This window comes from Meleagris gallopavo, chromosome 1 (genome assembly GCF_905368555.1).
Source record: "Meleagris gallopavo chromosome 1, MGAL_WU_HG_1.1, whole genome shotgun sequence".
In the NCBI taxonomy this organism is placed as follows: domain Eukaryota; kingdom Metazoa; phylum Chordata; class Aves; order Galliformes; family Phasianidae; genus Meleagris; species Meleagris gallopavo.
The window spans coordinates 111,701,030-111,726,118 of NC_139404.1; the positions used below are offsets into that span (position 1 = coordinate 111,701,030).

General features: G+C 35.1%; 1 protein-coding gene across 11 annotated transcripts in view; it reads left to right on the forward strand.

The window, feature by feature from the left end:
- Positions 1-25,089, forward strand: part of CFAP47 (cilia and flagella associated protein 47) — a 255,343-nt gene that overhangs the window by 157,219 nt on the left and 73,035 nt on the right. For 10 of the 11 annotated variants that reach the window (XR_014879873.1, XM_085210115.1, XM_085210127.1 and 7 more), the window contains 3 exons: positions 7,205-7,302; positions 20,305-20,480; positions 22,704-22,811. Coding sequence is in view for 9 of the 11 variants with exons in the window: in XM_085210115.1 (XP_085066241.1) it covers positions 7,205-7,302; positions 20,305-20,480; positions 22,704-22,811 (382 nt within the window). In the remaining 2 variants the exon portion in view is untranslated. Of the gene's footprint in view, positions 1-7,204; positions 7,303-20,304; positions 20,481-22,703; positions 22,812-25,089 lie in introns of those variants that run through there. The other variant, XR_014879875.1, reaches the window with a different exon arrangement.

The window sequence follows — 25,089 nt, forward strand, 5'->3', positions numbered from 1 at the left end:
AATCTACACTTGTGTCACAAGTGATTGGTATTTAAATGATGTACTAGCATATATATCATAGAACCATCGAATATCCAAAGTTGGAAGGGACCTATAAGGATCATGGAGTCCAACTCCTGGCTCCACAAAGGACCACCCAAAATTCAAACCATGTATCTGAGAGACTTGCCCAGAAGCTCCTTGAACTCTGACTGTGTGGGGCTATGCCCACTGCCCTGAGCAGCTCTGGTGAAGAACTTCTTCCTAACATTCAGCTTGGCTCTCCCCTGACACAGTTCCATGCTGTTCAGTATCCTCTGAGCTTACTCATCATGCCACAGTTTCCTCGGGAAATGCTATGTCGTTTGTAGCTGACAGTAAATTTATGTAGATAGCTCTATGCAAATTACATATACAGTATTTCATATATTTCCTGAATCCTGTAAGAATGCAATTAATGTCTGAGGAGTATTAAAATATTATTTCAAGCTTACAAGGAATGCATTAAATGAACATTCATTGCTAGGGATACTCGAATGTGTTTATTTGCATAAAATAACATTTTAGAGCAAAGTTTGTCTTGCCGTGTAATGCAAAAGCATTTTTAAAAGCCATACAGATTGTTTACTTTTACTGAAAAAGTATAGCCCTCAGGTGAAAAAGCATAAGCTAAAGAATAGTGTCAACTTTAAATTATTAGATACCTTGCAAGAAGAAAATACAGATACATTGCTTTTCCAAGGATGAGCTATTCCTCACATAGTAAAAATGGATATTAGTATCTACCTTTTTGCATCATTTTGAGATTCTAGCATAATAGAATTGCAACATTCTCATAATGTGTTAGTGTTAGCTTTCTCAATAAATTAAGTTCACAGTTTCTTCACATGGAAAATAAATCTGGGGAGAAATGTCTAGAGTCAGTTAAAATAACGTTTAATTTATAAGTTGTTTTAGGTGGAGTGATGTGTCTGCTCAAACAGAAAGACTGCACTTCTCAGATGGAATAATCAGGTTTATCTAGGGAAACCATTAGAAGAAATACTCAAAATCTTTTGTAGAACATATGGTCTTTTGTGTGTCTTTGGACAAATTTTAACTAGTTAGATAGTTGGCATAGATGTGAGGTTTTTTGTTGAATAAGTTGAAAGAAACACATTAAATTTATGTTAAAAGTATTAGCTATATAGTGGTAGAATAACTTAAGTTGTCAGGAAAAGACTGCAGGAGAAATACTAGGTCTTTTTTGTATAGTTATTAGATTGCTAAGGCCAGTCAAATTTGAAAAATGAGCAACATAAATCTTCATCTAGCCTGTTTGAAATAACTTATTTTTTAAATCTTTATTCTTCATCTAATAAAATAAACTAAATAGACATGACTCATATGTATAGCTGATGAGTTTTCATGAGCAACAGTTCTTGTCTCTTAGAGATGACTCCAGTGATTGCAAATGGGCAGAAAGAAGTCAACATTTTGATTTTTCCAATCCTAGCAGTGAAGAGCTCTTTATATGTTGAGAATGATCACATATTTACATATATAGAGGTATAGGTAAAATGTCTTTTAAACTTTAATTTCATATTCTATAAAGTACAATAACATACAATAAGAACAACATTTAGGTTATCCACCTAAGGAGAATTTATATAACTAATAGCTTCGAAAACTTTTTGTAGAACCAAGAAATCAAGCTGTTTTATTCCCTTGCCTGTTATTGCTAAAAAACATATCCCAGAAGACACATCTAAGAGCATTCTTAATGATATACCTAAAGCTAAACTTGAATTTATTTCTTTCATTGCTATACCAGCTCTGCAAATGTTAGGTAAAAAGAACACACATTTAAATTGAAAATATCACTTCAATTCATCCTTTTACTTAAATAATCATACTTGTAATGCCAATGTGAGAAGTCTGTAAAATTGGGATAAGGCATTTGAAATAATTTTATTTATTTAGCATTACAATTTATTTCTCTCATCAATATCTATGCTTGCAAAACACCCGCAAGGTCTAGAATTTTCAGGAGACCAAGGCAAATCTTCCTTTATCATCAGTGATGTACAATCCAGCTGAATGATAGACAGCTGTATCAGGAGAGAAGTATCTTTTCTATTTTTAACCCAATATATAACTGCTGATGCTTGGCAGCAAATTTAATGGGTGACACAGCAGATATAGGATGAAAGGTAATTTTAGGGAAAGGACAACGAAAGGGGAAAAAGAACAGAAATCTCAGTTTGTGGCTGACAAGACAGTAACGTATTCTAATCCAAATGAGCAGAGCAAATCATTTTGCCAGTAAAGGGAAGGGGATTTCACAACTTCTTACTCTTCTGGTGTAAGAGATTATTCTTCTACGCCATTACCTCAAGGCTTGATGATGCACAAGTCCAAGCAAGTCCTTGACCAGGGTTGAGAAATCCTTTGTCAATGAGAGAGAGAGAGACAGAGAGAAGCTGCAGATTAATGGCAAGGAAGCAGTCTTTTGTGTGGGCTTATCTCAAGGGAGATAGCCATCTCAGGAGGTGCTGCACATGACTCTTATCCAAGCATCCAGGAATGCCATGTTGGCAGAAGAAGAAGGATAAAAAAGGGACAAGCAATCATGAGATGAGGTTTACTGACATGAGAAGCCTCACGACCTGCCCCTCTCCCTCATGAACTTGCTCTGCACCCTACCTGCTTGCTGCCTGAGGCTGGCCATGCTGGTGCTGCTCTCCCCAGAAAAGATTTCTGACAACAAATTCCTCACAAAGAAGAAGAATGGTTTTCTCACAACAGATTCCTCACGACGTGATGCCTGCATGAAGAAGAACAAAGGTGTCTACTGTCAGAAGCCTCATGAGCTGATGCCTGCATGCTGATGGACTCTCTCCTGGGCCTGCTACCGGACACCTGCTGCTTCCTCCCAGACTCTGTGGCTTCTTCCTGGACCTACCCAGTACCTGCACCTTCTTGCTGCCCAATGCAGGCCACACTGCTGCTGCTTTCCCCCTGCGCTTTTGCCTCGGATCATCAGAATGGCGTGCAACTGGGCCGATGCTGGATCTTGGTAGTGACTATCCCTGCTTCGCGCAATTCTTGCTTCTTTCCTATCTTTTCTATCGCCGCCTTCCTTTCTCCATCACCCTAATACATAATAGTGTCCGTCCTCTCTTTTCCCATCTCCCTGATTAAAATCTGTAATAAACTGGTTGGACCAACATTTGAGCAGTTATTTCTTAATCTCATGTCAGGTATACATCAAAGGTATATATCAAAGTACCTCCTCTTCCTCCTATAAATTGGAGTGAGATATTGGTAAATGATCCAAAGTATAAGATTAAAAGATTAAAAAGATTTGTTAAAAGCTTTAACAAACACAGTTTTGTTAAGCCAAATTTTATAACATTTTAAAAATTACACAAGCAAATGAAGAAATCTCTACAGGAGAAGCAATTTGTGTGCATTACTGAAAAGTAGGGCAAAATTCTTGGCTGGCTAGATGTTCAACTATGGGGGAAAAAATAATGATTTTGGCATGTCATGCAAATCAGAATGAGACTTGGAATGTGCCTGTGAAAATTTTAATCTGAAAAGTATACTGAAAGCTCAAATTTAATTTTCCTGTAAATTACAATTTAATACTTGTCTTTTAAACAAATAATCTTCTATTCTCAGAAGTAATTATTAGAGATAAATATTAATCAAAAAAATTGCCTTGCTGCTATGAAGGAATAGATACAGGAATATGGATTTTTTCTTCAAATTCTGGGTAACTACATGTAGTAGGAATTATACAGCTTCCCAGGCTTCCAGTTCTTTCATATATGAAAAAATAAGGGTAAGTTCTAAAAGATGAAAAGAAAGTAAGCTGTTTTATAGTAATATAATTTGAATTTGCAATTTCTGACATGAAGAATCCTCCTTTGCACTAACCATTAATGGCAGATGCTAGACCATAACTAGCACGGGCAGAAACCTACTGATGAAAGGAGAGGCTAGAAGAACTGTGAACACTAAATTGTTTGCATAAGTGCATTTTTTATGTTCAGAAGATTTTTGTTCACTCCTTTTTAGTGCTGGTGATTTCTCTGTGAAGTACTAACCAAACTTTGTTTTGGTTCTTTTAATGAGATCTGACAAGATCATGACCTGTTGCTTGCATGAAGCAGGCTAAGCATTTTTCTGTTGTTGAAATCTGAGAGTGAGATGATAAATACAGGCCTGAAGTCAAGCCAGGTTTATCTCCTATAGTGGACATGGATGAAGGCCACAAAGATGATCAGATGATCAGAGGTCTGAAGCACCTCTCCTATGAAGGAAGACTGAGGGAGCTGGATTTGTTCAATATGGAAAAAAAAAAAAAAAGGTTCTGGGGAGACCTCATTGCGGCCTCATTGTAGGCAAAAAGGAAAAGTCTTTGAAGTAAAAGATGAGAGATTTAGGTTAGCTGTTAGGGGGAAATTCTTTCCCGAGAGGGCAGTGAGACGCTGGCACAGCTGCCCAGAGAAGCTGTGGTGCCCCATCCCTGGAGGCACTCAATGCCAAGTTGGATGGGGCCCTGGGCAGCCTGAGCTGGTGGGGGGCAGCCCTGCCTATGGCAGGGGTTGGGGCTAGGTAAGCTTTATGGTCCCTTCAAGCCCAAACCATTCTGCGGTTCTACACTCTTGCCCTGAGAAGAGGCTTGAAAAGCATTCAAACTATCAATGCCAGTTTAGAGATGAAGTTGTGTAATAAATGTGCGTGTGTTTGTGTTTACAGAAGTATTCCTTGTTTTGGGAGTTGTAAGTACATCACATTCTGAAGTGAGACATCTTATGTGAGGGAAAATACATCATCTTGGGACATTTCTGAGTTAGAATAAAAATTTTCTGAAGTAGACAGAAGAAGTGTCTATTTCTACTGCCTGTTTTCTAACATGAGGAAAACAGAAAACAAGAACAGAATCTTAGTCTGTTATTCTATTTGACAGTTCTGATGCTTGTAAAAATTTTTAAAAGTTTATACATGAAAAAAGATACAGATGTAAAAGCCACAGTGTGAAAACAAAACAAAACTTATAGTCAACATGATATTCCAAAAATAGAGGCTGGATAACTGTAGAATAGGATTCTTTTTAAGAAATCTACATTTTTACCATTCTACTGCTATTATATCTAATGTATCCATTTTTAAAAGGGTAATATCAAGGTGTATGGAGAGAGCTGACTAGGGGCAGCTAATGAATGCCTACCATAATGCAACTAGATCACCTCATGGCAATAAATGTTGTCTTCTAAAACTTCTGGTCAACATAAAATTCCAAAATATTTGATCTAATTTCATCTACCTTGAAGTTGCTGCCAGACCCATAAACTTCTGGTGTATACATTAGCAAAGGACTTATAGCAGACTTATTTTCAGTCAGGCAAGTTCTTCGAATTTGAACCAGAAACAACAACCTACAACTTAGAGAACATTCAAGAGCAATTGCTGTGAGCAAAACCCAAGGTTTTATTTTTTTTGACAATGCAAGTGGGTGGTAAAAGCAACCATTCAGAAATACTCTTACTGAGTAAAAGTTGACAGAACATTAGTTTACACAAATTTTCTGAGTAATGCTAAACAACACTTGTATGAATATGAGTTTAGTAAATAGTTCACATCAAAAGATCCTCCTTACACAGAGAACTGCCAGTTTTTTTTTCCCCTAGATGTTATGAAAACTGTTTAAATAAAACATTTCATTTAGAGAAGTGTTTAAAAATCTGAACACTATTTTCAAATGCACACAATGTATTCTCTCTCAAACACAATAGTGAATTCACAGAAAGGTAATTCTTGGGCTGTGATGTGATGTGCATTTAATGTCTCTGGAAAAGAAAAAACTCAAACAAAAAAACTACTTAATTTTCTAAATCTGATTAGAATCAAATGAGAAATGGATCTAAATATTCAAATGGATGAAAATTCAAATGCAAATAGACACTTTTGAGTTTCGTACAAAAAGAAAAAAGAATTCTTAGTAGCTCAGAATACTTGAACTCAAAAGTATAAAGAAAGCTACTAGACCTAAAAGCTATGCTTTTACTGTCAGAGTCAGGAATTAGAGTAGCTTTATGCAACTTGTGTGAACACAACTAATGAATTTATATGTAAAAACGTATAGTGTATATAATGTATAAAGAAAAGAATCAAATGGGTTATAATGTCTACATTATGGTAATTATGAAGTACACAAAAATGATTTAGGAAAGTTAAGACTGCAAAGGAAAAGTCTTCTGTGGCTTTATAAATTATCTCTAGGCTTCACAGAAGAATGTGGCAAAAATCCAGGTATGGAACGAAGGCTAGAGATTTCCTGTCTGAGCTTATAACCACTTAGTGTTATAAGATTTGGTGCATTTCAGCTTTTGTATATATTGTCAGAATTTCCCACTGCTCCTTTTTGGACTAGCTAATACAAAGTACTGAGGGGAATCAAATCTTCTGGTTTTCTGAACAGTTTGTCCTGTGACTATGTGATTATAGAGTTTATAGCATTGTTTTTGTTGTTGTTGTTGTTGTTATTGTTTTGTTGTTGTTGTTTTTTGACCACAGTCTTACAAGACATTGTTAAGAAAATTTAGAATACGATATCTAATAATATATTGTTGATGCTCTGTTGTTTTGATGCATGTATTCAGCATCTTTTTCCTTTCTCAATCTCTTGAGTGCAATCTTGGTTGTTATCAAAATATTTAGAGCTCAGGACAGACAAGCTGATAGGAAAATAAATTACAGTAGAAATCATGTATGAACATGTTTGAACATGTATATGAGGATGGATTCCATGTAACTGAAAATTCTAATCTGTTTAACAAATAACACAGATTTTGAATCTATTGTGAATTACCTTTTACTTAATTAAATCAATTAGATTTTTAAAATTTTTTTCTTTTTTGAAGGAGAACAATTGTGAATAAATGATATTTAAAATTCTAAAACAATATAATATTCAAGTAAACTCATTTGCTAAAGTGCTATTTCCTTTCAATTTATGTATATATTGATTTTGTTACTATTTTGAACCCAGACAAAAGGATTAGATAGGGCAGTTGACTGACTGCAATTAAATCAATCCATGATTTTCTTTGTCTCCAAATGAACAATGATTGGCAGTTCTGATAAAAGCCAAAGTTTCTCATTGATTTGAATGCTGCTAGGAGTGATCACCTCATGAGATGATTTATGGAAGCTTTTATTCTTTTGTACATAGGAGGAAGTTCTTCAAATTGCAAAGTGTGGTTTTCCTTAAAGATTAACAGCATACCTGCAGCACCTGAAAGGAAGATAGATGTGAAATGCAGAGCTCTGGTAAGATTACTCTAAATGTTTATTTTTTTTTCTATTGCATAAGGAGAAAACATAATTTTACTATTGTTCTGGCTGCTATCACAGAAGATTTATTGTTTTTTTTAGGCGACCACCTGGTTTTTACATAATAAAGCTCAGTACTTACTGTAAGAACTCACATAAGCTCAGTGTTATGAACTCAAATGGATGCTTGAAAAAAAGTGGTTACTTTATCCTATTTAAATAATTATATTATTCTTCTGTAATCTACGTTTAGTTTTGGATATTAGATGAATTTGAAATTCATAAATATTTCAAGCAGTTTACATATTGACCACAGTAGGGTTAGTCTCTTTTGGTACCTTCCTTCCTTAAACATGCAAAATTGTTTTGTCATTTGGATTTCATTAATTGTTGGAATGTACTTAATCATATCTGTATTACTAGATAAACAAATACCTTCACTGTCAATAAAGTAATTAAATTATGTTAGAAATTTTAGAAAAACAACTGCATAATATTAACATAATACTAAATAAATCATATGTTTTAAAGCACTTAGGTGTATAAAGATAGAATCTCTCTCGATTTTCAGAGCTAGTATTTTAATTATATTCTTTAAATGGTTATTTACTTTATTACCTAGTAGCCCTGCATTCTGCATGAATTTCAGCTCAGGCTGAAATTCATGCAGAGCCTGGGATTATTTTAGTTAATTAGTTTACATAAAGAACTAATACAGTCTATGAGTACTAAAAACTGGTCAAATACAAGCAGATAGCAAATAATGTTTGTGCTACTATTACTGAAATATTATTCAAAGTTCTGGTTTTCATGTGTTAAGAATTGTACTGAAGTACTGGAAGGAAATCAAAGGAAATACATTAGAAGCATGGAAAACCAGCTAGAGTATGTACATATAGTGTTGTAACTTTGTAGCTGTTAAGAGTTCTCTGTTCAGTCTTTCCATTGCGTTAATAACATCCTTCACCTTGACTTTGAAGGGTTTACTGAGCACTGTGAATGAATCATCAATTTTATTTTTAGGTATATCTTTTACTTTAATTTGATGTCCCCTGGTTATTGAAATACAGCAGCCAGAGAACAGTTAAACCCTATCCACTCTCTTCATGCTACTCATGATTTGATAGACTTCTGTAATATCCTAAATTACCTCTGTTCCAGATGAAGAGTATGATAAGGTATTAATTTTTACTGATATTTCTCACTTGAAACTTCTAGTATTTTTCCAAAAGTGCTAAGAAAATTAAACAGATAAAATCAGTAGAGAAAGATAGAAAGCATTTGGATTTTAACAGTGCTTGTCCTCTATCTGCATTAGTCGAAGTGAAGATGAGACAATTAAGTGGCATCTTAAGAAATGTAACTTCTTAAAAAATTCACATGCAACATAGAAAAAACCACAGAAGTTTTCCATGAATGAAATTCAAAATGTCAGATGAAAAGTAATGTGTTGTTAAATCGCATTAACCTTTTAAAATGATTCATAGCACAGCACCTTCTTATATCAAAATTTGATCTATTACAAACTTGCTTGATGGCTATTCCTGACCATACAAAACCATTGGCAAAACCATTGAAATGAAATCTTAGAAATGCTGTTAGACAGATCCCGTTATTTGTCTTACTCATAACCTGCAATTGCTATTGGGAATTGTAACAATAAATACGGAATTGTGATGCTGTGATTCTAAAGCACTTACATAAAATAAGAGATTTTGCTCTTCTTCTTTATCTATTAATAGAAGAATATTTTGCCAAGTGAGAGAATAGCTTCTCCTCTAGAGAAAGCAGAATAACTCTGGGTCTTGGTTCCAGTTCTTCATATTTTTCTGTTTAGTGTATACATGGCAAATATCCTTTAAGTTGGAACTAGTGCTGATCTGCACCCCTGGAAATGTAAGAATTATTATAAATATTTTCCAGCACAAAAATGTGAATTCTAGCAGCCAAGACCTACATGTACTCTCTAGTGAAAGGGCTGGCAGAGTGAAGTAGTCCAGTGTGAGAAGCCTTTAGTTTTCATAGTTATAGCCTGCTCCCATTCCTAACTTGATTACCACTGTTAAAGGTGCGCAATGAGACTGAGCAGTGAGTGGGATCCTGAACAAATAGGAAAGTCTGGTTTAGCTAAATTTCATTTTGTGAAATAAAGCTACTTTAATTTTCCTACATGTTGTCTTTGTCTGTTTTGTGTTCAAATGACTTTGGCTATGCCTTCTAAATAATTAGGAATTTAGCTTGCATTTTCTTTGAGTTTTTTTTTTTTTTTTTTTTTTTAGTATGCTGTATACTTGTAAAAGTCCACAGAAAACACCAAAATATGAGAAGTGATATCTCTCATATCTCTCTAATCAAGAATGTAACTATTTTTTATGCTCTGATTAAATAGATGGATTAATCAGTAGGCAGCTAAACACCACACAGTTGCTTGCTTGGTTCCTTGCTCTGGAAAGAGAGAAGCACAAAAGTTAGAAAACCAGGGCAGTTAAACTAGTCCTTTTCTGGGGTCTGCTCTTCAAATTCTTCTCACCCAAGACTGAATTTGATTTTCCTTTCTAATGGATGTATATTTAGCACTTAGAGGTAGCAGCCATCTAGTCTGTTTTAATTACATAACTTTTTTACAGAATTGTTGCAATAAGAGACTGTACACAAAATGTGTTCATTTTGTCAACATAACACCTCTTTCCTAGCTCTTCTATTTCTCATTCGTTTGCTTGAAGTGAACTTGCAAGAAAGAAGGCATCTGTGTTAGCCTCTAAGTTCATAGCAATAGCATGCTATTTGAGTGTTTCCTAATTATTCCCATTTAGTTTCACTTATATTGCACAGCAATTCTGGAGTGCTTGCACTGAATCTATTGGGCGAAATTTAACTGGAAGATGAACTTGTCTAATGTTCTCCAACCACTAGTGGGTGCTCTGTTCTTTGGAGTGAAATAGGAGTACTTGAAAGTATATAAAAAACAAATAGCACAACTTGTACTGGTCTACATATCTACTCCTTTTGTGCCTCACTGCATGCTAAGATAGCTAAATTTTTGCACACAGTCTTTTGTAAATTTTCCAGCTAAAAGAGATGCCATCATGTTTTCATGAGTTTAAATATCCTGGAAACTGTATTATGTCAGTGGATAAGTATAATGCGGAGAGCTTGTTAAAATCCAACCAGATATAAAGCAGATACAACTTAAAATTTAAATTATGCTTCATTTTCATTTATTATTTTTCTATTTATTATTTAAAGTAAAAAGCATGAATTAAGAATGCATTTTGTAATTTTGTTACTTCTGATACATTTTTAATTTTTCTTCAGACATTCACTTAAGACTAAAAGCCCATAAATTTTAGATGATTTGGCTTATTGAAAAAGAAAAGAAAAAAGACATTCCCTTTCGTTTCTGAATCAGAGAAGGAGTGACTGTATAACTGTGACAGGATAGACGTATCTCTGGCATTATGTAATCATCATCCTTACTAGAAAGGAGGGGGTCAATAGCTGTTACTCTCTGAAGGCTGTTCTTCAGCTTTTTTTAAATGGCAATGCTGTATGATTTAAATCCCCATGAAGGTATGCAAAAGTCATTGGAACCAAAATATTAAAAGAGGAGCTCGAGTCATTATGAGCACTGAGACTGTGTTGGTTTCCAGAACTAGTTGTGTAAAAGTGACTCAAAGGTCATACTTTTGGTACTCTGTTACTTTTATTGAACAAATTCCAGTTAAAGTTGTTTGTGAGAAAAGTGGAGTACAAATTAGCACTATGCATTTCATGGAAAGCAGCAGTCATTGTGTACTTAGTAACGGGGTAAATAGAGTACAGCGAGAAGCTTTCAAATGACAAATTACCATTTGTTCATTCATATTCCCTAGTAATAATTATTAATTAAAAAACACTGCCTATTATTGTAAGTTGTTTGTACACTTGTAGTTTCTTTATTCCTACATGTAGAGAAAATAATCAAATTCTAATAATTTTGCCAAATGGACATTAAGTATCTTCATTCGTATTAGTAGCATTGCAACAATTTAAAAAATCTATTTTTGATTGCTGAATTTTACATTAATGTTTACTATGGATTTCCTTATTGGCAATGGTAGTAAAGAGGTTGAATTTAGTCTGATAAATTCAGATTCATGGTCTCTTTGAAAAATGGAGTTTAAACTGAATGGATCAACATTAATAGATTGCCTTGCAAATGGCATCTAATGGATTTATTCACACTGTGTTTAGAGGTCAACAAGTAATCAGAAACTAAAGCTTTTGTGTAAAATGCCTAAATGGCTGGTAACTGTTGCTTCAACCCCACATGCTCTTCAGTAGCTGTCTAATTCATGTAGAAAAGTCTGTGTATATTGCTGAGTCATTAAGTCAAGAGACTTTTCAACACATACATGTACTTGAAGAATAGTTTTGGCTTTCTTGAAAGGAAATATCCAATACAAACGCCAAGTAGTATCTGAACAATAGAACACTGAGTTCTTAGTTTCTGCTTCAATAAAACGAAATGCCTAGAAGGGATTGAGCTTGGTTTCTATGTAGGAGACAATAGCTTGGTATCTACTCTGCTAAGTCCCTGAGTATGAGTACTTAAAGTTGGTATTCTAACTCTGAAACATATGCTACCTATCTCCTCTTCCATTAGTGTTCTTGCTGAGTTAAAACTTGCCCCAGTGTTGCCATTTACAATGGTTCCCAAATTTGTGCCACTCATACACTGTTTTTGCTCCTTTCAGTAATAATTTTAAAAGATCACTGTTCTAGTCTTCACTTTTAGGAAGATTTTTACATGCAGATCTAAGAAAAGCAAACTGCTTATGTTACCAGTTCCAGCTCTTTCCAACTTTAAAGCCTCCTCATTTTTGACAGTCTCTAGAAAAGAAATGCAATAGTCTGTTCTGTATAATCCATACACAGCAGATGGTGACTGTATGATGTATATTAAAAAAAAGGTGAAATAGAAATTCACTGATATTTTCTTAAGTTTTAAAACTGAAATCCTGGGAAGATACCATTTACTCTATAGAAAATGTATGATGAAATAACGGCTTATGTCCAGATATACAGGTAGGCTAAAAAAGATATATTTGGGGGCACTGTGATAGTGGTTCTTTCAAGGTCATCTTCTAGGTATTCAAAACTGAGCACATAGAAATACAGAGAGATCTTTATTTAAAGGGCTTTATATTCTTACTCATAAATACATGGTTCTCTTCCCATAATGCCCCTTGAAGAGAGAGAAATTGCATTCTGGCTGATACAAGAACTAGTAAGACTGCATAGAGAGACTGGGAGAATGCAAGAGTGTACCTTGGTTATGACTGCTCTAATTTTAGCTCCTTCAGAAGTTCTAGTAGCAGATATCAGTCACTGATATATATGTTGGTGTTAACGTTATTAATAGATATTCTGTGTGATATAGTAAACTTGTATTACTTTCTTAGAGAAATTATTCTGATAATATTAAAGGAATGTGTACGACAGATTACTCTCTGAGAACGTTTACTATATCACATATGGAAGACAAAACTAATAATGCAGCATTTCTTTTTGTATGTGAGACTTTTATCTTCAAGGTTTTTCTGATCCTGTATTTCATAATACAACATAGAACTGGATTGATAATTCTTACAGAGACTATTTCTTCACATTTCTATTTATTTCTGCTTTTAGAAAAGCTATGAATATTTAAGAAATTCTGTTTGAATTATAATCTGGACACCTTCTAACTGCTGAGAGTGCTTATACATGTAAAAAATAGAAGTTGCCTTCAGAAGAAAGCTTCTGAGAGATTGGAGAGATCTACTTTTACTTGCCTGCACATGGAAAATTCATGAGAATTGTTGTTTTTAGTGAAAACTGTGACAATTTCATTTTTGTTCTAGAATGTTCTCTATGTGTTTTATACCAGCAATAATTATAGTGTCCATCTTTTAAATTGCAAAGAAACTTGTTTCCTTATAAATTCTCTCTTTAGACCTACATATTGAAAGTTACAGTAGACAAAAGATCTAAGGCATCTATATTATCATTTTACTGCTACTGATGGAGCAACTTGGTGCTGATGCTGAAGCGGAGATTTAAATTATCTCATTAGTATGATTGTAAAAATTAAAGAATATTAAGCACTATCGGAGTTGGTTGCTAATTTAAAAAAAGTAAAGTACTACTTGTTAGCTCATATTAACATGGACACAGAATAGAGCAGATAGATAGAATATTTGCTTCCACACATGGAACTGTAGTCATTAGTGACAGAATATGCAATAATCAGTTATTACTGCTATTCTACTGTAGTTTCATTAGATTGTGGCAAGCAATTGTAAGTTTGTTTTTACTGACTACTTCTGAAAATCTCAGAAGCACATCATTATGAGAAATATTGATCACTTCCTTTTCTTGATGAGCCCTGAGCTTGCTAATAGCTCAGCATTTCACTGATGTAATCTTTGTCATGTTTGTAGCTTTGTGCCTGAGAGAGCTTCCTAACCTCACCACATCAAATTTTCACAGAATAATAGAATTATTTGAATTAGAAGGGACCCTTAAAGGTCATCTGGACAACTCCCCTGCAATGAACAGAGACACCCACAGCTACATCAGGGTGCTCAGATTCCATCCAGCCTGACATAGAGTGTGTCCAGGGACAGGTCATCCACCACCTCTCTGGGCAATCTGTTCCAGTGTCTCACCACCCTTATTGTAAAAAACTTCTTTCTTATATCCAGTCTATATCTCCCCTGCTTTCATTTGAAACCACTTCCCTTTGTCCAATTACAGCCCCTTTCTTTCTTACAGCCCCCATTTAGATACTGACAGGCCACTCTTAGGTCTCACAGGAATCTTCTCTTCTCCAACCTGAACAGCCCCAGCTCCCTCAGCCTGTCCATGTAGCCGAGGTGTTCCATCCCTTAGGTCATTTTTGTGGCCCTCCCTGGATACACTCCAACAGGTCCACATCTCCTGTATTGAGGACTCACCAGTGCAGAGTAGAGGGGCAGGATCACCTTCCCTTGACCTGCTGACCACATGTGGTATTTTTTAATTTGTTAATTTGTCATTTTAATTGTTAAATTAACAAATTTGTCATTTGTTAATAATCCACTGCGTGAACTTTTTTTTTCTAGTTACATTGCAGATGCCTGCACAATCATGAATACAACTGTATAACTCAGAATGATGCATGAAGAAAGAAAAATGCTAAATGCATTAAATGAATCACAGAGACTATCATTAAGCCCAGCCACACATTTGGCAACTAAATTTTCAATTCAGTATAATATACTCATGGTAAAATTACAAGTTTCAACACCCAATATCCTAAATGAAATAAAACTACGAATTAAAACTTTCAGTCACTGAACATTCACTAATATCTCTATACGTAAGATTTAATCTAGCCATGTGAGAAAGGAAGTTATTTGAAAACTGATATTATCCTGAAATTCTGCATCTCCTGAACTTCCCTGGAAGCGTTAGTTACAAATGGTGTTCTGAAGACTGATTTTGGGGCAAAAATCTGTGCCATCAAATACTAGAGTAAGAATTGCATATTACCTTTATATTAGACATAACAGATGCTCTAGAAATGCAATAGTAACTTATAGATGTCTTGATTTTATTATCTAAGAGCAGTGTATTTCTTACTTAGAAATGTTGCTCTTCCTAGTGCTTTTATTGAGTGATACTGAATTTAAGTAAGCTATAGAAAGTGGAATTTTGATCTGACAATATGGATATGACTTAGTCTGTGAAGTAGATCAGACATTTTGAAGAAAAGAGAAGTGCCTCTTTTTTGAGTCAGGAAGCCTGGATTTACTAAAGTGTAAGCCATCCAAAACAATCCTTTTGTACAAGAACTGTAAAAACATCTCTTGATTTGATTCAAACTGTGCTTTTTACCGTTGACATTCTAATTTACATCTCATATGTTACATGCATTTGCACAGCAAGGTTACCTATGAGAGTGATGAATAGAAACTTCACAGAAAACTGTCAGTTGCTGAGTCGTAATTTCCAAAAATGGTGTTGACAGAATAGATATAAATCATTTTCCTTTAAAATCCTCTGAAGATGAGTTTGGTCCTTTACTACATTAACACATTAGCAGATGTCTCCTTCTATATTGGGTGTGCTAATGGGAAAGATTAACCTACTGTTATGTTTTAGATACTGCTCTCTAACCTGCTTTAGCTGTGATAATTCAGGTTACTTTATGCAGTGGCTAGGCCAACTAAACTGATCACAAAAAATGACAATCTTCAGTATAGAGGTTGGTGAAAAGTAGCTGTAATGGATAGTTTTTTCATCTCATGCTGATGAATCTGAAAAAGAAATCTGCTTGTGTTCCCAGAAGGTAGGACGAGGATTCAGAAGTGGCCTTGGATTTGTGGTGAAAACCATGTTGTTAACACAATGATGTTTTAGTTGTTACTGAACAGTGTTTACACAGAGTCAAGGGCTTTTCTCAGACTACCTACTAATGACTAGGCTGGAGTGCTCAAGAAGCTGGGAGCGAGCACAGCCAGTACAGCTGACAAAGGCTAACAAAAGGGATATTTCATACCATATGATGTCATACTCAACAGTAAAATTGAAGGAGTTGGCTAGAGGTTACTACCATTGCTCAGGGACTGACTAGGCATCAGCTGGCTAGTGGAGAGAAATTGCATTGTGTGTCCTTTCTTTTACATTTGGTTTTGGTTGCTGTTTTTTTTTTTTTTCCTTCTTTCATTTTCATTCCCTCTCCTGTCCCCCCCCTTTCCTGTTAATCTGTCTTTATCTCAGCCCATGAGTTTTGTAACTTTTGCCCTTCTAATTCTCCTCCACCTATCCAGCTCCGGGTAGGGCACATAGACTATGTGGTACATAGATGCTTACCAGCATTAAACCTCTACAGGGTCACAGGATAGAACAGTTTTCCGGTCTTCCATTTCAGACATTTTTAGTAGTCATCTATTACAATACATTTTTTTCTAGTTTGCTTGCTTGCAACACTGTCTATTCTCTACTAAGAGGATAATGGTGTAGAATTTTGTAGTCGATAAGAGTTCACTTATTGCAATAATTTATGAACTAATAGTCTCTGTAATCTGTTTTAGGGCATTATTACTTAGACACTTAATGCCCATTTCAGCTATCAGAAATTCAATTTAGTATGATTTTAACATGTAAATTTATATGCAAATTTACACCTGGAACTCATTACAGAATCACAGAATCACAGAATTATAGGGGCTGGAAGGGAAAATTAGTGATCATCTTGTCAACTCCCCTATCAACCAGGCTCCCTAGGCCAGTCTGCGCAGGTAGGTGTCCAGGCAGGTCTTGAACGTCTCCAGAGAAGGAGAATCTACAACCTCCCTGGGCCGCCTGTTCCAGTGCTTCGTCAGCCTTAATGTGAAGTTCTTACGTACATTTGTGCGGAACTTCCTATGTTTCAGTTTGTGGATGTTTCCTCTTGTCGTATCGCTGTGCACTACTGAAAAGAGTCTGGCCTTGTCCATTTGCCTCCTGCACTTAAATATTTATAGGCATTGATCAGATTCCCTCTGAGCCACCTTTTCTCAAGGCTGAACAGATCCAGATCACTCAGCCTTTCCTCATAATAGAGTTGCTCCAGGCCCTTTATCATCTTTGTGGCCCTCTGCTGGACTTTTTCCAGGAGATCCCTGTCTTTTTTGTACTACGTAGCCCAGAACTAGATACAATACTCCAGATGTGGCCTCACCAGAGCAGAGTAGAGGGAGAGGATAACCTCCCTTGACCTGCTGGCCATACTCTTTTTAATGCACCCCGAGATGTTATTGGCCTTCTTGGGCACCAGGGCACACTGCTGGCTCATAGCCAACCTGTCGTCCACCAGAACACCCAGTTCCTTCTCTACAGAGCTCCTCTCCAGCAGGTCATCCCCCAGCCTGTACTGGTGCATGCAGTTATTACTCCCTAGGTACAAGACTCTGCTCTTGTTCCTGTTAAACCTCATCTGGTTCCTCTCTGACCAGTAACACCAATTATGGTATTAACCTCTAATATTAGATGTCTTGTGCATAGGCTTTTTTATTTTTTTCGTCTAGTTAATTTCTTGTACTGCAGTTGTGATAAGAATGGATTCAAAACAATACATAATTTACATAAAATGCTTACTTCTGCACTTCAGGAGGTTTAAATTTGTTTTTCTGTTGATAAACAGTTAGTGCCTTTTTGCAAACTGATATTTTTAAGGCAAAATGTGCCAAATAAAAAACAAAGACACAGGAGCATGATAATGTTGATGTCTGTCAACATACAAGGAAAAAAGAGGGTTGTCTTGGCAACCAGTTTACATCACAGAGAGGGGAAAAAATTATTGTAGGCATATAGTGAGTTAGGTGATTCACTTGATGAAGATCCATTCCATTAAGCTACAAGTCAGTAGGAAGCTGAAGGACTCAGCCCTTCCAGCATAGGAGGTTAAGGTCTTCCATTGGTCTGAATGATCAGTTGTGAGAAGTATCTAATTGAGAGTAGAAATGTGGGTCTGGATTAGAAGATTTTGTGGAAGGGATGAACAGTGGAGAGGAGAGGTGTGCACTCGAGGCATATTGTACAAGCAATTCAAGAGCCACTTCTGACTTCTACAACTAATTCAAAAATTTGGGTTAAACTTTTTTCAGTACAGCATGGAAACTCTGACATTAACAGTGCTAAGGCACCTTTTGAGCTTCTTTTGTTCCAAGAAAGGGAATCAAGCAGTAATTAAGTGTCAATTTAAGGTTGTAGGAAAAGGAAACTCTATCTTAACTTCCTCCTAGTAAGTTATAGATATGCTGATGGTGACATTGATAGCTATTTTTTCATTGTTACTGTCAGCTTTGGAAGTTCAATCTTTGAGTAAGCAACATTCCTACTTGTCATGAGGGGCAACCAAGAGAAAGCCAGTCTAAAAGAATGAGGATTTGGACAAGTAAAGTTCTTCTGCTTTATCTCCCCAGGCTTGTCAAAATAATATTCTAATCACTTATCTACAAATATTTTCTTCTGTAGCAATAGCCTGGGAAATACTTTCACCTCATGGTCTGCAGTTTTGGAACTGCCTATGTTAGGACTACTTCACATTTCTTCTGATATAATGGTCTTTTCATGAAAAAGAATACTATCGGCTGTTGAATGGATATTTTGTGATTTAACCTACTGGTATGCATCCATAACAAGGATTTGGAAGAATCCATTAAGGCCTGGAAATATACACTATGTACATGTTCTGTTGATACTGATACATACATGTGTACTCTTATCACCATCCATACAATAACAGATCATTGGAATACTTACTGGAATTTCAAGCAAATTTCCCAGGAAATTCCAGGAAATCTATTTCTTGGGAATTCATTTGACACTGACAAGTGAAAGCTGCTTTCCATTAAGATAATTTTAGCAATATAAATCTCCTTTGACTAAGAAGCTAGAATTCTTAGTATGTTTGCTTATTTGGTAGCTTCTGCTGTTTTTTTTTTTTTTTCCCCTAAAGAAGTAGTTCCATGTGTCCTTTCTCATGATAAAGTAATTTTTAAACAAGGTACAAGTGTTTTACTATAAAATTGTTACGAACCCTTTAGGAATGAAATGGTAGATACATTTAGAATTTTGTTTGTAACAGTAAAAACTATTAATTTGAGCTTTAAAATATTTTATTAAAAATTTAAATCCCATCATACTTATGCAAGGCACTCGGAGGATTTAAACTGTTAGTGTAATCTTACCATCTGTAGAATACTGAATGTATTTTGTGCATGTTTCTGCAGTCATTTTCTATAAATGTAAATATATAGGAATTCACTAAATCATACGCAGGCTTAAAGCTGTGTGAGGGGTTGTAAAGTATTTCATGTTCGATTTTTTTTTTATATTACTAATTTTACTTGTGCCTTTTTCTCCTTCCATATAGCAGTTCTAATTATTTACTTTTCAATTAGTACATATGGCAAATTTTTGCTGTGAGAACCTAATCACAGTATGTTTAAAATACAAAAAAGAACAAAAAACAAAAAACACCCACCCTAACAACATAAAACCTACATTTTGAAATAATCTTAATTAGAACAAAGGAAATAGACCAAAACGGTAATAGAAATAGAGATACATAAAAGTATACGCATATATTTAGTTTGGATTCTGCATATTTTATACACATTAACACGTATAAATAGAACATATGAATTTTAAACATCAGGAACATATCCTGAATTGTGACACTAAACTTCCTTCATTAATATATTTTTTCTTCCTTGAAGTGTTAAAGTATGTTGCTGTTTACATACAATATGTTTCATAGGATGGATTTGCATTATTACCTTACATTAGAGAATGGAAGGGAGAAAGGAATCACAGGAAACAATGGAAATATAGCAGTTTCAAAAGCAGTTTATGGATGTGATGTGATGGTTGTGTGGACTGAGCTGCTTCTGCCCAATTATTGTTCATCTTAAAGATGCTCTATGTAAAAAATCTGCGTGTGTTTACCTTATCAGGCCATAGTGACTCCCATATTTTGTAATAACTGTTTCTGCCTGAATATGAAATAAAAGCCTTTTTACTGTGAGAGTGACTGAGCATTGCTGTGTACTGCTCAGAAAGGTTGTGGTCTCCATCTCTGGAGATATCAGAAGCTACCTTGTCACAGTCCAGGAGACCCTGCTTGAGCAAGGATGTTGATGCGGACTGTCTGGAAAGACTTGAACTTTTCCTTATTTACATGATTAAAGAGTCTACAACTGGAAGATTTACTGAATTGTGTCTTACTGTAACTTCTGTTTTTTGGGTTAGTTCAGACGTAACAAAAGTGTAACGTGTTTTTTGCATAAGTGCAAATCATGTATATATAAATCATGTGTGTATCCTGTATTTGTTTGAGAGACATCTTTGTGTAATCACTCATAATTCATTTTGTGTGGGTCTTAAAATTTATTTTTACTTTTTTTTTTTTTTAATTACTTGCTTATTTTTATTTTTTCTTCCTAGGAAACTGTTGGAATTCATATTCCTATCACTAATCCTGCAGATGAAGTTCTTGAGCTGAATGTAGTGCTGGAGAGTCAGTCTCTTTCTGGACAAAAAACTTTCACACTTTTGCCAAAACAATTACATTTTTATCAAGTAGAGTTTTCCACAGCTGTTGTTGGCACTTCACATGAAAGGTAAGTTATAGAGTTTTGAAACTTGTGGTAGTTGTAGCTCTTGTACTAATAAGTGAATTGATATAGATATCATTTGGACCCTTGATGTAGATATCACCCTAAAAAAAAAAGTAACAAATGAAATTAAAAATGTGTTTAACTTTAAATATTTTGTATACCAAACAACAGCCTTCCTCTGGGAGGAAAATCTGAACTGACAGGCAATGGAATAACTTCTACTTACTCTAGTTCAACAGAATTCAGAGAACAACGATTTGGGTATTTTCTTAATATTAGAGTTCACCTCTAAGATCTTTAGACAAGTTGTTGATTTTGTAATTTTATAAGCTCAATATGTTGATGAACATGGTTTCATTTTACTTATCAGAAGGAACTGAGTTGTAACAACACAACTAAAGTCAGATTAAGAACTCTATTAATAGTCTTTACATAAATCCACTTAGCTTCAGAATCTTCCATTAATTACAAGCGATGTACTTAAAGAATATGGGAAGGTTTTAAATTAAAACTGCTTAATTACATTGGAAATCCAGAAGAGGCTGGGTAGTGTGATAATTATGAATACAAAGACAGATGACCTCTTGATTTTAGTTTCATCTAAACCGATTCAGCAAGTAGCTGGAGAGCACTCGTTTTCCTGGAATTTGCCTACTATTTAAAGGGCTGATAGAAAAACAGTCCCATACTTTCTAGTTATATCAACCAATTAGCAAAAATACAGGCATTGCTGGATGGGAGCAGAGAGTCTTTGCAGAGGGAGACAGATGACTGGCAATTAGTGTCCTAATAGCTTGAGAGCCAAAATACATGTGTTTCAAAGTCTTTGTTCAGTTTGATTCTATCGATTTTTCCAAAGACCAGAATAATGGTAGGTATCATTGCACAATACAGTTTTCAAGCAATACCAGTTTATAGAAAGTTTATAGAAATGACTACTGTTATCTCTGTAGTCTTTTTTTTTTCCTTTTTTTTTTCTCCTGAGCAGAGCTGTAGAAATAAAAGTATTCTGAAGGTGCAAATTAGACTAGACACCTGTTTTTCATACCATGCATTATTTCCAGTATTTTTCAAGTAATATATATGGTAGCATTTCCAAATAATACCATAAAAATCTGTTTAAACTGATAAACTTTGGGATAGATGTCGATTGATTGGTAGGGTGGGACTAATGGAAATATGTGCAAAGATGATATAAAGCACACAGGTACATATTCAATACAGTTACGTTATTTTGTTCTTATAATAGCTCCCAAGGTGTATAATTACAGCTGGACAGAGATACTTTACATACAGCCGTACTATGATCTTTTTTTTCCACGAATGTGTTCTGTTTCCCTTGCTGTAGTAGCAGCTGGGAAGAAGAATGTAACAGAAATATTTCTGGCAGCTGTACCTTTACAACTGGATGATACTTTTCGAAGCTGATTTATGCTTACTTTAAAGTCTCTGCTGGTACAGAGGACAGTCTGTAAAATAGACACCGTTCTCTCTCATTTAGAACAAGTAAACTGGTCCTTAGCGTGTTGTGAATTTGCACACTGTATAGTTTTAATATGCTTACATTGTTTTTAGTTTAATTTTATTATGGCTCCTACTCCAAAAAGGAAAAAAAAAAGCCACCCCAATAAATAGAAAAAAAGTATGCAGTAGGTAAGGAGTGCATTAGGATGATTGTCACAGAAACATACTGCTATATATATCTCACCTACAACTCTTAGTCATCACCACGTGATTGTATATAAAAACAATGTGTTGAATATTCCTTAGAAGCATCTCTCTTTTCTGTGTTCATATAAATGCATCTATATCATTTCTCAGTTTTCATCACTATATGAAAAATTAAAACGAATACTCTTTCTTTCTGTTTTTTTTTTTTGAGTTCAAAATGTCAAAAAGAAAACACTCTAGCATTAAGATGAAATCAAAGCTTGCTTTTGTAAGTCAGAAGTTCAAATGTTTTTGAGTTATACCTCAGCACAGTTTTCTTTTTTTATAAAGTTGTGAAAGATGAAGAAGACTTTTTCTTGCATCAGTAATTGGAAATATAATTGGTTATTGATTTTGATATTGAATTCCTATACTGATAAATAGCATTATGAGAAAACTGCTGATTAAAGAATTCACTATGTTGAATTTGTTACTTTCTCCTGTGTTTTTTGTCTCTGCATTTTTATTTGCCTGTACAAAAGCTTTGTCACATCAATCTTATGTATCTGTTTTTAGTGTCATATTCCAATCAGATGTGGTTGGAGAGTTTTGGTATGCATTGAAGTTGACTGTAGAGAAACCATTACCAACTGATCTACCTGAGATAGTATGTGAACTTGGAAAGTAAGTATGTAGTTCGTTATGTTTAACCTGGTCATCTGTTTGAATAAGTCATGGAAGACACGTGAAGAGTATACATGAAAAAGCCACAGTAGTGCTGTGTATGTATCATAGTATTTTGCAGATAATTTTCGTATATGGAATCAAAATCACCTAGGTTAGCAAAGACACTAAAGATCATCAAGTCCAACCATGACGTAACACTATCAACTCCACCACTAAGCCACGTCCCTAAGTGCCATGACTATGCAGCACCTCAAGGGGTGGTGACACAGGCACTTCTCTGGGTAGACTGTTCCAATGCCTAACCAACTTCTCTGGGAAGAAATTCTTTCTGACACCTAATCTAAACCTCCTCTTACACAACTTGAGACTATTTCCTCATCTCCTATCAATTGTCGCTTGAGAAAAGAGACTGCCTTGCTAAAACCTCATTTCAGGTAGTTGTAGAGAGCAATGATAAACATAGGTAGGTGAAATTTTCTTCGCAGAACAATCAAAATGGAATATTAGCCTATACGTAGCCTTCACAAGAAGTATGTATGTATGTAGAAATTTCTGCAGAATGTAATAATGAATATCCATAATAGAGAGCCCTGTAGGCTTGTTTAAGTTCCTTTTATCCTTCTGAACTAATATTCCCAACAGTCCTCCTTTATAAACACTTGTATAATAATTTTGAATTTCTTTTCACCTCCATAGAAAAAGCAAAGTAACACAGTTTCTGTCCTGCAGATCCTGGAGATGGTCATAGTTAGAGTTAGAATAATGCAAATATTGAGAAAATGGACCGTGTGAATAGCACATGGAGAAATGAACCCAATTCATTCTTTCCTTAACAAAATTTCATCTTGGATTTGATAACATGATTTTGAGATCTGACTTTCAAGACAAACATGAAAATTTTGGGAATATGACTTAGAAGAATGCCAAAATTTCAGTTGTGTTCTTCCACCTCCTGTCTCTGACTACTAGTAGGTTCTATCGACACAGTGAGCTCTTGAGTATTAAATTCTTACTTCATATATTGTGTTCTTGACTAAATCTATAATTACTGCATGTTACAAATGAAGCAAAAAATGTTATGAGAGAATACAAAATACAAAATGAAATTTTACCTGACTACATTTTTGTGAGTGAATATATAAAATGAATGAAATAAAAAAAAATTACTGCAGGTCATATATTTTCATAAGTTTGTTTAATTCACAGATCTGAGACCTTTTTTTATTATATTACATGAAGATAATGAATTACAGAAATTTCAGTTTTAATTAATCCATTGTTCATATATGATACAAAAACCAGAACTAACTGGCAATTATTTTTTGTGTTTTTCTTAGAAAATAGTAGGGTTGCCTATCTCCTATTCTGGGCTTACTAGAGTAGAAACCAAATTTTTTCTCTACTACATAGGCTAAAACTGTTAGGAATTTGAACTAACTTATGACCCTTTCATTTTAACAGGCATTCATAATTTTCTTTAATATGCCCTACCTGTGAACTACATGCACAAGTAGTCTCACCCAGAGTGGCAAGTTATCATTTACTACTCCAAACAAAATATATGTTGGAAAGGATTGGTTCCATTAAATACAACACTTGCTTGCTGGAAATATCATTTAGAAGTCACTGAATTTCATGTTTTATTTTTTCAAAAAGTATTTCAACTTAACAAATAGATACATGTTCTAAATCCTATACTTATAAATTAGCTCATCTCAATTTGCCATAGGCAGACAGCAGTGGAAGAACAAAGAAATTCTTGTTTAAAGAATCATAAAATGGTTTGGGTTAGAAGGGACCTTTAAGATCATCTAGTTCCAACCCCTCTTTTGGAGGCAGGGAGACCTTCCAGAGACCAGGTTGCTCAAAGACCCATCCAGCCTGGCCTTGAATGCTTCCAAGGTAGGGGAATCTGCAGTCGCTCTGGGCAACATGTTCCAGTGTCTCACCACCCTCACAGTAAATAATTTCTTCCTAATATCTAGTCTAAATCTACCCTCTTCCAGTTAAAAGCCATTTCTCCTTATCCTGTTGCTAAGTGCTCTTACAAAGAGTTCCTCCCCAACTTTCCGGTAGGTCCCCCTCAGGTACTGGTATGCTGCTATAAGGTCTCCCCAGAGCCTTCTCTTCTCCAAGCTGAGTCCCAGCTCCCTCAGCCTGTTCCCATAGGGGAGGTGCTCCAGCCCTTTGATCATCTTTGTGGCCCTCCTCTGGACCTGCTTCAACAGCTCCATGTCCTTGTGGTGGAGGATCCTAAACTGGATTCAGTACTCCA